Source organism: Muntiacus reevesi, chromosome X (genome assembly GCF_963930625.1).
Source record: "Muntiacus reevesi chromosome X, mMunRee1.1, whole genome shotgun sequence".
Taxonomy (NCBI): Eukaryota; Metazoa; Chordata; class Mammalia; order Artiodactyla; family Cervidae; genus Muntiacus; species Muntiacus reevesi.
The window spans coordinates 49,668,322-49,681,419 of NC_089271.1; the positions used below are offsets into that span (position 1 = coordinate 49,668,322).

General features: G+C 36.0%; 1 protein-coding gene across 9 annotated transcripts in view; it reads left to right on the forward strand.

Annotated features, from left to right (window-relative positions):
- The window catches only part of FAM120C (family with sequence similarity 120 member C), a 146,157-nt gene that overhangs the window by 100,261 nt on the left and 32,798 nt on the right, over positions 1-13,098 (forward strand). For all 9 annotated transcript variants that reach the window (XR_010660384.1, XR_010660383.1, XM_065914938.1 and 6 more), the window contains one exon: positions 4,942-5,191. Coding sequence is in view for 7 of the 9 variants with exons in the window: in XM_065914938.1 (XP_065771010.1) it covers positions 4,942-5,191 (250 nt within the window). In the remaining 2 variants the exon portion in view is untranslated. The remainder of the gene's footprint in view (positions 1-4,941; positions 5,192-13,098) is intronic.

Below are 13,098 nucleotides of genomic sequence, written 5' to 3' on the forward strand. Positions count from 1 at the left end.
AAGCGGAAAGGTTGGGGAGAAGGGATAAATTAGGAGGTTGGATTAACATAAATAGCGCTTGTGGTAAAGAACCTGCCTGCCAATGCAGGAGATAGAAGAGACATGGGTTCAATCCCTGGGTCAAGACGATCCCCTGGAGGAGGAAATGGCAACCCACTCTGTATTCTTGCTTTGAAAATTCCATGGAGAGAGGAGCCTGGTGGGTTACAGTCCTTGGGATCACAAAGAGTTGGACACAACTGAAGCGACTTAGCATGCACAACTTGAATGCTTAAAGCAGATAATCAATAAGGATCTACCGTGTAGCCCAGGGAACTCAACTTAATACTCTGTAATAACCTATATGAGAAAACAATCTGAAAAAGAACACATATGTTATACGTATTATATAGTTATATATCTTGTATTATGTATTCAAGTTCAGATTCTCTACCGCCTAGCTACCAGGGAAGCCTATATATAATGTGTATATATATTTATAAAATGGAATCACTTTGCTGTACACCTGATACTAACACAATGTTGTAAATTTTAAAGAAAAGAACAAAACAGGAGGCATCACATTTCCTAATTTCAAACTGTATTACACACAAAGCTTCAATAATCAAAACAGAATGATACTGGCACATAATCAGATATATGGATCAGTGGAACTGAATGGAGAGCCCATAAATGAGCCCAAAATTATATCAGCAATTTATCTATGAGAAATGAGGCAAGAATATGCAATGGGGAAAAAAACAACCTCTTCAATAAATGGTGTTGGGAAAACTGGATAGCTACATGCAATGGATTAAACAGTTAAACATAACACCCGAAACCATAAGAACTTCTAAAAGAAACCTAAGCCCTATTCTTTGACGTCAGTCTTAGGGTTTGTTTTTTTTGTTTTTTTTTTTTTATCTCCTCAGGTAAACAAAAACAAAAATAAACAATGGGACTTCATCAAACTGAAAACTCTGTGCATAGCATATGAAACTATCAACAAAACAGGAAGGTTATTCACTGAATTGGGAAAGATTTGCGAATGATCTATCCAACAATGGGTTAATATCCAAAATATACAAAGAATTCTTACAACTCCACATCAAAAAAACAACCCAATTAAATAATTGGCATAGGATCTGAATAGACATTTTTCTAAAGAAGACATACTGATGGCCAACAGACAGGTGAAAAAATGCTCAACTTCTCCAGTCATCAGGGAAATGCAAATCAAAACCACGGTTTTCACACCTTTCAGAATGGTTATTATCAAAAAGACAACAAATATTGGCAAAGGATGTGGAGGAAAAGGAACTCTTTTTTAAACTTTTATTTTATATTTGGGTATAGTTGATTTACAGTGTTGTGTTAGTATCAGGCATACAGCAAAGTGAGTCAGTTATATATATATATATATATATATATATATATATATATATATATATATATATCTGCTCTTTTTCAGATTCTTTTCCTATAGAGATTATTACAGAATACTGAATAGAGTTCCCTGTGCTTTTCAGTAGGTTCTTGTTGCTTTATATCTTTATAGTAGTGTGTATGTTTTAATCCCAGTCTCCTAGTTTATCCCTTCCTCCCAGCCCTTTCCTTTTCACTTTGGTAACCATAAGTTTGTTTTTGAAGTCTGTGAGTCTGTTTCTGTTTTGCAAATAAGTTCATTTGTGTCTTTTTTTTTTCTTTTTTTTTTTTTGGCCTCACTGCTCTGCTTGCAGGATCTTAGTTTCTCTGACCGACGATTGGACCTGGGCCCTGGCAGTGAAAGTGCCCAGTCCTAACCACTGCACCATCAGGGAACCCCTTGTGTCACCTTTTTAGATTCTACAGTGTGTTTAATTGGTGTCATTAGACCAATTTACTTTACTTTACTTTACTTTACCAAGTTATGTACATTTAATGTAATTATTGGCATGTTAGAGCTTAAGTCTGTCATTTTATTTTTACTTGTTTGTTCCGTTTTTTATATCTCTGTTTTCCTATCCTTCCCATCCTATAGATATGTGAACTTATTTTAGAATTCCATTTTTATTTATCTATATGTTTTTGAATGTATCTCTTTATATAACTACTTTAGTGTATTTATTGGGTACTATATTGTATATACATAACTTATCACAGTCTATACTGGTGTTGACGTTTTACTAGTTCAAGTGAAGTGAACCTGACCTCTATTGCATCTCTTTACCTTTCTCCATTTATAATCGTCTTATTTTCTCTACAGACATTGTTACAGTTTTTGCTTACTGTGAGATATAATTTAGAAAACTCAGAAGAAAGAAAATATATTGTATTTATCCATATATTTGTTCCTTTCATTGTTTTTTCCTCCTTCCTGATAATTCCAAAATTCCTTCTTTTATAATTTCCTTTTTGTGTAGAGAAATACCTGTAGTCATTTTTTTAGGATTGAAGGATATTTTTGTTTTATATAGAATGAGTTTAGAGGCATTCCTTCCTCTTCAATTTTTTTGGAATCATTTGAGAAGGATAGGTGGTAGCTCGCCTTTAAATTTTTGATGAATTCACTATCAAATTGTCTGGTGCTGGACTTTGTTGGGAATTTTTTTTTTATACTGATTCAACAGAAATTAATTGTATATAGATTTAACAGAGTTTATATCTAATTCTATCAGGATTCTGTATATATGAAGGTAAGATTATTCTAATATTTATATAGGAAAAGAAAGGACCTAGCATAGCTAAAACATTTTTGAGAAGGAATAATAATTTGGGAGCAATCACTCTATCTGATTATAAGACTTAAGATGTCGCTACAGTGATTAAGACTGTGATTAGCAGTGGTATAGACCAATGGAACAGAATAGAGAACCCAAAAATTGCCTCACACAAGTACAGCCAACTGATTTTTGACAGAGCCGCAGAAGCACTTCGTTGGAGGAAGGATTGTCTTTTTAACAAATAGTACTGTATCAATTGGAAATCCACAGGTGAACAAGTGCCACATATCTAGACTAGTATCTGAAATACTCTGAAAGAAAGTATCTGTTATAACTCTCGAAACTGAACAATATAAAAATAATCCAAATAGAAAATCAGCAAAAGACATTCACAGACATTTCACTAAACAAGATATATGTGTGGGATATAAAGACATGAAAATATGCTCACCATCATTAGCCATTAGAGAAATGCAAATCAAAACCACAGTGAAGTATTACTACATACCTATCTATCAGAATGACTAAAATGAATAATGGTGTTAATAGAGCATGCTAGACTGAGTGTGGGAAAACTGGATCACTCATGATTTGCTGATAGGAATGTAACATGATACCACCACTCTGGAATACAATTTGGCAGTTCCTTAAAACTAAAAGTAGACTAAAAATAAGTCTGTAGCACTACATTTTTGAAGCATTTATGCTAGAGAATGAAGACTTATTTTCATGCAGGAACTTATACACAAATATTCATAATAGCTCCAAACTGGACGTAACCTAGATGTCCTTCAAAAGGTAAACCATGTACATCTATACCATGGCATATTACTCATCAAAATAGGAATGAGCTATTGATACATGCATCAACATGGATATATCTCAAGAGCATTATGCTGAGTGAAAATGCCAGTCTCAAAAGGTTGCACACTGATTCAATTTATATAATATTCTCAAACTGACAAAATTATAGAGATAGAGAGCAGATTAGTGGTTGGCAGAGATCACGGATGGTGCCAGAGAGCATTGCATATGACCATAAAAGGGGTAGTACAAGAGAGATCTTTGTGGTGATAGAATATTTTTATATCTTGATTATGGTGATAATTGCATGAATCTACACATGACATAGAACTATACACACAATTGTACCAATGTCTATTTCCTATCTTTGCTATTGTATTAAAATCTTTTCATTTTATTTATTTATTTTTTTGGCCACACAGTGAGGCATGCAGGATCGTAGTTCCCCAACCAGGGATTGAACCTGTGTCTGCTATAGTGGAAGTATGGAATATTAACCGCTGGACAGCCAGGGATGTCCCTATAATCAGTTGAAGTGTTTGTGTTCAAGTAATCATTAGTTTACTTAATAATGGCTCCAAAGTGCAAGAGTAGTGATGCTAGCAGTTCAAATATGACAAAGAGAAACAAGAAAGTTCTTTCTTTAAGTGAAAAGGTAAAATTTCTCAATAATTAATAATTATTAAGTTCTCAATAATTAATAAGGGAAGGAAAAAATTATATGCTGACGTTGCTAGCATCTGTACTAAGAACAAAAAGATGTATGGTAAGAACAAGTCTTCTACCTGTGAAATTGTGAAGAAGGAAAAAGAAATTTATGCTAGTTTTGCTGTCACATCTTGAACTGCAAAAATTATGGATGCAGTACATGATAAGGGCTTAGTTATGATGGAAAAGGCATTAAATTTGTACAATAAGATACTTTGAGAGAGACCACTTTCAGATAACTTTTATTACAGTATATTATAATTGTTCTATTTTATTATTGTTGTTAATCTCTTGCATACCTTTATCATAGGTTTATAGGTATAGGAAAAACCATAGTATATACAGGATTCACTACTATGCATGGTTTTGGGTGTCCGTTGGGGGTCTTGGAATGTATTGTCTATGAATAATGGATGGACTACTATATGACTGTAGAACTATGTAACAGTTAAGCTTTGATTGTTTTTCATTTATAAAATAGGTACTGTATTTTGTGATAATATAATCATAATGCTTCTCTCTCAGGTTTGTCTAGAGGAGTAAGATTTACATTTATATATAAAATACTTAATACATACCAAGCATCTGATAAATGCTTACTACTCTCACCATTTCTGCTGCTAACAATAAAAATTATAGTGACAGAAAATACAAAGATGTTGAAGTGTGATGGATTCTGTCAGTTGTGACCAGCAGTAAAATGCTCAGAGTCTCTATAACCTGTTTTTCCTCAATTTCTGTCTTTTAGTTCCTTCAGTGATTCTTAAAGAGTGGTCTGCCTATAAAGGGAAGTCACCTCAAACCCCAGAGCTGGTGTCTGCACTGACATTTCGGGAATGGACTTGCCCCAACCTCAAGAAGCTCTGGCTAGGCAAAGCAGTTGAGGACAAAAACAGAAGGATGCGTGCCTTCCTGGCCTGTATGAAGTCAGACACACCCAGTATGCTCAATCCAGCTAACGTCCCCACCCATCTACTGCTCATGTGCTGTGTACTCCGGTAAGCCATGTGACCTGGAAGTGGTCAGTTCATTTCTCTTTTACTTTTTTGACATTTCCCTTAAGCAAGTGGTTTTTATGGTATTTTGAAGTGGGAAGGTTTTATGTTGACTTCAGACTTCAGAAACACTGGAATTGATTGCCATGACACATACATGGGCTTCCCTAGTAACTCAGATGGTAAAAGAATCTGCCTGCAGTGCAGGAAACCTGGGTTCAATCCCTTGGTTGGCAAGATCCATATCCATGTACAATCTCTAGTGATGTTTATTTGTGTAGATTTTTTTTTCTTTTTAAACACAAGAGTTATTATGTTGTACATCTCATTCTATTTGTTACTTTTTTCACTCAGTGTTCTTTTTTAGATCTATCCATATTCATATATGGTTCATTCCTGATGACTGCTGAATTATATTCCAACATGTACCGATATCACAGTACTTTATTTGTTCTTTGATTGATAGTTTCCAATTCTTAGGTATTCCAAACAGTGCTGCAGGGAATATCTTCACAGATGTCTCTGTCTCTTTGTGTTCCTGTGTCAGTTTATCTGAAGTGTGCATTTTGGAGAAGAAGTCCTGGATCCTATAAAATGTGCATATGAATTTTTCACCAAATATTACCAAATTTCTCTAGAAATTTGTTCTAAATTATGAATGGTGCATAAGAGTTTCTATTTCTTCATATTATTGCCAGTTCTTATATAACTTCATAATTTTTGCCAATCCGTTGGGTTTCAAGTAGTATCTTTTATTTTACTTAGCATTTATTTGATCTTCTATTTTATATATAGGGCTTCCCTGATAGCTCAGTTGGTAAAGAGACTGCCTGCAATACAGGAGACCCTGGTTCAATTCCTGGGTCGGGAAGATCCGCTGAAGAAGGGATAGGCTACCCACTCCAGTATTCTCGGGCTTCCCTTGTGGCTCAGCTGGTAAAGAATCTGCCTGCAATGGGATACACCTGGGTTCAATCCCTGGGTTGGGAAGATCCCCTGGAGAAGGGAAAGGCTTCCCACCCCAGTGTTCTGGCCTGGAGAATTCCATGGACTGCATAGGCAATGGGGTCGCAAAGAGTTGGACACGACTGAGCAACTTTCACTTTCACTTTCCTATTTTATATATAATATATTAGCTATTTGTTTTCTCATTCTCTGAAGTGCCTATTTATCTTGCAAATTTTCTTTTGGGTTATTTTATCTTTTCCTTGCTGATTATGTAAGTTTTCTTGTGAGATATATATATGTATAGACATACAAATATAGCAGATACCTTTTCTATATCTGTGTGTTTATGTGTCAAATTTCTTTTCCAGTCAGCCACAGTTTTTTAAAACTTTATGTACAATATCCTTTTTGAACAAAATTATTTCACTTTCACTGGCTTTTCATTGTTATGATTTCATACATACAGAAAATTGGGACTTCCTTGGCCATCCAGTGGTTAAGACTCTGTGCTTCAACTGCAGGAGCCATGGGTTCCTGGTCAGGGAATTAAGATTCTGCATGCCATACCATATGGCATGGCATATATATACATATATATATGTATATATATATATATATGTATATATATATATGTATATATATACACACACACACACACACACACATATATATATATTAGGCTCCTGTGTCCATGGAATTCTTCATGCAAGAATACTGGAGTGGGTAGCCATTCCCTTCTCCAGGGGATCTTCCCAACCCAGGGATCAAACCCAGGTCTCCTGCATTACAGACTGACTCTTTACCATCTGAGCCATCAGGGAAGCCCCCCCACACACACACACATACACATACATATATGTGTGCTTTGCTCAGTGACTCAGTCATGTCTGATTCTTTGTGACCCCATGGACTGTAGCCCACTTGGTTCCTCTGTTCATGGGATTTTTCCAGACAAGAATACTGGAGTATGTTGCCATTACTTACTCCAGGGGATCTTCCCGACCCAGAAATTAAACCCACTTCTCTTGCATTGGCAGGCGGATTCTTTACCACTGCACCACATGGGAAGCCCATATACATACATACATATAAAGAAAAATGGGAAGAACAGTATGGCAAACACTCATATGACCACCACTTAGATTCTATAATTATTAATAATAATAGCTTTATTCAATATAACTATCCCTCTATCTCTATCCATCCATTTATCTATCCTTTTTGATTCATTTCCAAGTAAATGGCAGATATCAGTACACTTTACCCCTAACCAACGAGTATTTAATTTGATTTTGTCAAACCCATCAATCTATGCATTTATGGTGTGTGCTCTGGGGATCTTATTTAATAAATTCTTCCCTACCCATGGGTCATAGATGTTTCTACTTTTTCTGTAACTATGATGTAACTGTTTACATTATATTTTTATAATATTGCCTTCCATTTCAGGTCTTCAGTGTGTATTTATTCTGTATATGCATTAAGAAAGGGTCTAGTTTTATTTTCTCTACATAATAATCCAGTTTTCCCAACTCCATTTATTAAATGATCTCTTCTCTCCCCATTGTTTTGTGTTACCACCATTCCTAGGTACCAAGTTCCTATATATACTTGACTTCATCCCTGAATTTTATTTTGTTCCATTGCCTATTTGCTCCCTCACCAATATCACATTCATTCATTTATGAAGGGTTTGTAATTTTCCTTAATAGCAGGTAGGTTAAATCTCTACTCTTTGCTTTTCTTGTTTCAGACTTGTACTGACTACTCCTGAACCACATGAATCTTTAATCTTCCATATATTATTTAGAATTAGTCCATTTTCCATGAAATCTTGTTGGGTTTTTTGGTCAATGAATTGGATTTATAGATTAATTTAGGGAGAATTGACGTCTTTATAATGTTGTCCTTCTACCCTAAGATCATAGTTTACCTTTCCCTTTATTCAGATCTCCCTTTCTGTCTTTTTCGAAGTATAGTTGATTTGCAATATTATATTAATTTCAGGTGTACCAAACTTTATGTCCTAAGTAGAGTTAATATTCTTTCATAAAGGTCTTCTGCATTTTAAATTAATTCCTAGGCACTTGATATATATCATTGTAATTGTTGATGGTATTCAGTTTTTTTTTATTAAATGTTCTCATCATTGCTGATGTAGAGTAAGTAAATTTTGTACAAAGAGGAAGTCCGTCCTTACAAATCACCAGAGGGTTACAGATTTTTGAGCTTTGAAATTGAACAAACCTTAAATTCTGACTCTGGCACTTTTCAACTTGAATAAGTCACTTTAACCTTTTACAGTATCCATTTCCTCACCATAAATGGGTATAATAATTCTTACTTCTCAGAGCTGTTTGAGGATTGAGATAATACATGCAGGGACCCTATCACATAATCACATAATAGATGCTTAATATATGTTAATATTCTAACTACCTTGATGTTAAGATTGGTGACTTAACAAGTCTTCCCAATAAGAATAATGGATTATATTCATTTCTCCTAGCTCCTAGCACATTCCTGGGTCACAGCCCTACATTATCTCATATTAACTCTAGAATTACATGTTTTATTTATCTTTTTTTTTTTCAAAAATATAGTAGTAGCTCATTTTCCTGTTTATTTGATTCTCTGGGTTTTTGAAACACATCCAAGAACATGAAAATAACTAAAAATGACTTATTAACAGCTCTGCCCACTATCACAAAGACTATGCTCTAATAGATTCTATATTCTTCTCCTGAAGAGAACCCCTTAGCCTTCTGATCAACCTCTTTATTCTTAATTTAGACACATTTCTGACAGTTTGGTCATCTGATTTCCCAGTGTAGAACAAATCAGAAGCAGAAAATTGTAAGGGAGGTGAGACAGAGAGTGGAATCTATTCTTAGAACCAGCCCCAGGATAGCAATAAGTGATAGGCCACTCCTTAAAAGCAGGGTAAAAGATATAAAGATTACTTTTAAAAAGACCTAAGAACCCCAACAGAAGAGGCATCATTTGAAGTCTTTTAGTGTTGGGGGAACTGGCCTGTAAAAATCAGTAACTCATACAAGATCATTATTAAAGCACAAGGCAATTAGCAATGTTCACAAAATCAAAAAGAACATGTTCTATAATATTACATGTTATATACCTGGCAATGTGCTAAGTCAACCCTTTGTGTTCAATGCTTCTAATTCTCATAAAGATCTGAAAAGTGTAATTTATCTCTATTTATAGAAGAGGAAACAAAGGGTCAAAGAAAAGTAACTTACAAAGTTTAGGTAACTAATAAGAGATTTTATATGTAACTAATAAGAGTTTGAACTAAAGTCTGTCCAACTTCAAACTCCTATGATTTTTAAAAAACAAAATGGTAGAAAATACAGTTTTAAAGATTAACAGAAAGTCTTAATGGGAATTTAAAATTAAACTTTAAATGAAAATTAACTTATCCTAAATACTGCATTGCCCATCAGTGTAAAGACTTTGTAGGAGTATTGAACTATGGCCTGATTGAGTGTTAGGAATCTAAACTCCTTAATTGCTTCTACTAACTGTAGTTAAGAGATACCCTTATGAAAGTAATGCTGGGCAAGTTGTAGCTAAAACTTAAGTTGGTGCAGCTCTTGGACAGTTGGCTTAGAGAAATGAGTATCTACTAGGAAAACTTGATATGTTTGAGGAAGGCATTAACACATATAATATGTATTAATAAGCCCATAAAATGGGCTTCCCTCATAGCTCAGTTGATAAAGAATCTGCCTGCAATGGGGAGACCTGGGTTCAGTCCCTGAGTTGGGAAGATCCCCTGGAGAAGGAAAAGGCTCCAGTATTCTGGCCTGGAGAATTCCATGGACTGCATAGGCAACAAGGTCGTAGAGTCGGACGTAACTGAGCAACTTTCACCCACTTCACTTAATACATATAATAGTCACTACTGAGAAGGGAAGGATAATGAGGAACTCTGTCAGGCTTCTAGGGGTGGGATGCAGCCCTGTTGAATGAGGCGAAGCATGTGCCAAGGCCCTACCATTTCTAGCATAGGTTCATTCCAAACTCAACAATTTTCCAGAAATGCAACATGAAAATGGACAAAGTTTGTCCTCTAGATTCATGGTGAAAGTTTAGGCGTCTCTTCAGAGGAACAGTTCTATTAAGAAGCAGAAGATTCATTCATAGCTATAATAAAACATTTGAGTTAATCATGTGCCCTCCTGATATATAAATACATAAGAAATAGTTTTTGTTCACCTGACAGAATAATTCTAAAGTATGTTGGAAAAGCAAATGAATAAGAATAGATTATTATTTTTTAAAAGAGCAGTAAGAGGAGTCTTGACTCAAACAACACCAACAAAAAAGCCAGGGTGTATTATAAACATATACTAAAATGATGTGATACTGGCACAAAAATTGACAGGTCATTGTTTTAGTGCAGCTAATACTGAGTGAGACTCTAGACACATGATAACTTAAAATATGCTAAAGAAAGCTTCTCAAATCAATGAGGAATAGATGAATTGTTAATAATTGTTGAGAAAATTGGGCTGGTATTTGGGGAAAACACATCATGTTAGAGCCTTAACTACACATAAATTCTAGACAAATTTGTTATAGACATAAATGTAAAGGAAAAAATAACAGGTAGAATAAAAGGTGAGCAATGATTTACCTGATCTTGAGACAAGAAACACATTTTTTCAATGAAAATAAAGAAGCCCTCAAGCCCAGAGCATTGTCAAAAATAATAGCAAAATCAATGGCAAACAATCAGGTGGGACATATACCTTAGTTGCCTGTGATTGCAATACACCATACCAAAAATTTAAATGGGAGATCTGAGCAATAAAACAACCATAAAGGACTTGGATAAGCTCCCATATAGTCCTGGGAATCTGGAAGGTTGTGTAGATATACATGGCTACATACAAACTCAGGAGGGGCCAAGAAGAGCCCCAATTATATATTCATACCTGGTTGAACATGAGACCTGCACAAGGAAAACAATAAAAGCCAGACATAAATTGCTTGAATTTTTAATGTATGCCCTAACCTACACATTGATCCCTTTTGTAAAAATGAAAGCTTTATTGGCCCAAGATGTTTCTGCACAACCTTTGACTAATCATTGGCTGATTAATAAGCTATGATGATCCTACGGAGACTCCTAGGAAGCTGGACTTAAAAATGACATGAATTAAAAGTAAAAATCTGAGCAAGGACATCAGGCTACACATTGCAGGAGAGACAGACTGTCCAGAATTTGTTTAGACATATCATTAAACAAATAAACTAAAAAAGCAGCAACTACAGTGCTTTGGGAAGGAGGAGTCAAAAGTCCAGAGTTGCTATATTATCAAAACTGTCCAATGTCAAATAAAAAATTACAAAACTTGCAAAGAAATAATAATATGTGGCTTATACTCAGGAAAAAAACCAGTCAATAGAAACTGTCTCTGAGGGCATATGTATATAGGACATAGTAAATAAACACTTTCAATCAGCTCCTATAAATACATTCAAAGACCTAAAGGAAACCATATCTAAAGAATTAAAGTATGCTGACAATGACCCATCAAATAGAGAATAGCAATAAGAAAATAGATCTATCAAAATGGTCGCATAGAAGGAGATGTGCAACTCACCTTGCCCCATGAACACATAAAAAACACATCTACATATGGAACAATTCTCACTGAAGACTAACTGGAAACTGGCGGAAGGACTCCTGTACAACCAAGACAACAAGAAAAATTCATCTGTAATTAGGCAGGGAGGGAAGAAAAGCAATCAGGTCAGGCCCTGTACCCCTGGGAAGGAACTCAGAGGAACAGGGAGATTACGTGGGTGGAGATTCACCCTGGGGAGTAAGCTGTTTGAGCCACAGACTGGGACGGCCCAGGATCCGACACAGGGAAGACAAGCCCTCTTGACTGATTGGAGGACTACAGGGACTAACAACAGTGCTGTGAGAAGCTTGGATTGAGCATGAGAAGCATGTGTGTACTAGCTTACCAGCAAGGCAGGGCAGAGTAAGGACTGCCTCAGTGACTGCCAGGTTTCCCACAACTGCCCCAATGCCAACCCCAATCGAGTGACTGCTCCAGACCCACTTATCCACAGTGCAGCACAGCACTGGATCTAGAGCTACCACAACCAGGTGGAAAGCTCAGATGTGGGACACAGAGGCTACTGAGTTCCAAGAGGGGGGCGGGTCTGGGTGGGGCTGTGATGTCCATTGTTGGTGCTTACTCAAGATCAAAGTGAAACAGGAAAGTGAAAAAGTTGGCTCAAAGCTCAACATTCAGAAAATGAAGATCATGGCATCTGGTCCCATCACTTGCTGGCAAATAGATGGGAAAACAGTGGAAACAGTGGCTGACTTTATTTTTGGGGGCTCCAAAACCACTGCAGATGGTGATTGCAGCCATAAAATTAAAAGACACTTACTCCTTGGAAGGAAAGTTATGACCAACCTAGACAGCATATTAAAAAGCAGAGACATTACTTTGTCCACAAAGGTCCATCTAGTCAAGGCTATGGTTTTTCCAGTAGTCATGTATGGATGTGAGAGTTGGACTATAAAGAAAGCTGAGTGCCGAAGAATTGATGCTTTTGTTTTTTTGTTTGTTTGTTTGTTTTGTTTTGTTTTGTTTTGTTTTTAATTTTATTTTATTAGTTGGAGGCCAATTACTTCACAACATTTCAGTGGGTTTTGTCATACATTGACACGAATCAGCCATAGAGTTACACGTATTCCCCATCCCGATCCCCCCTCCCACCTCCCCCTCCACCCGACTCCTCTGGGTCCTCCCAGTGCACCAGGCCTGAGCACGCGTCTCATGCATCTCACCTGGGCTAGTGATCTGTTTCACCATAGATAATATACATGCTGTTCTTTTGAAACATCCCACCCTCACCTTCTCCCACAGAGTTCAAAAGTCTGTTCTGTACTTCTATGTCTCTTTTTCTGT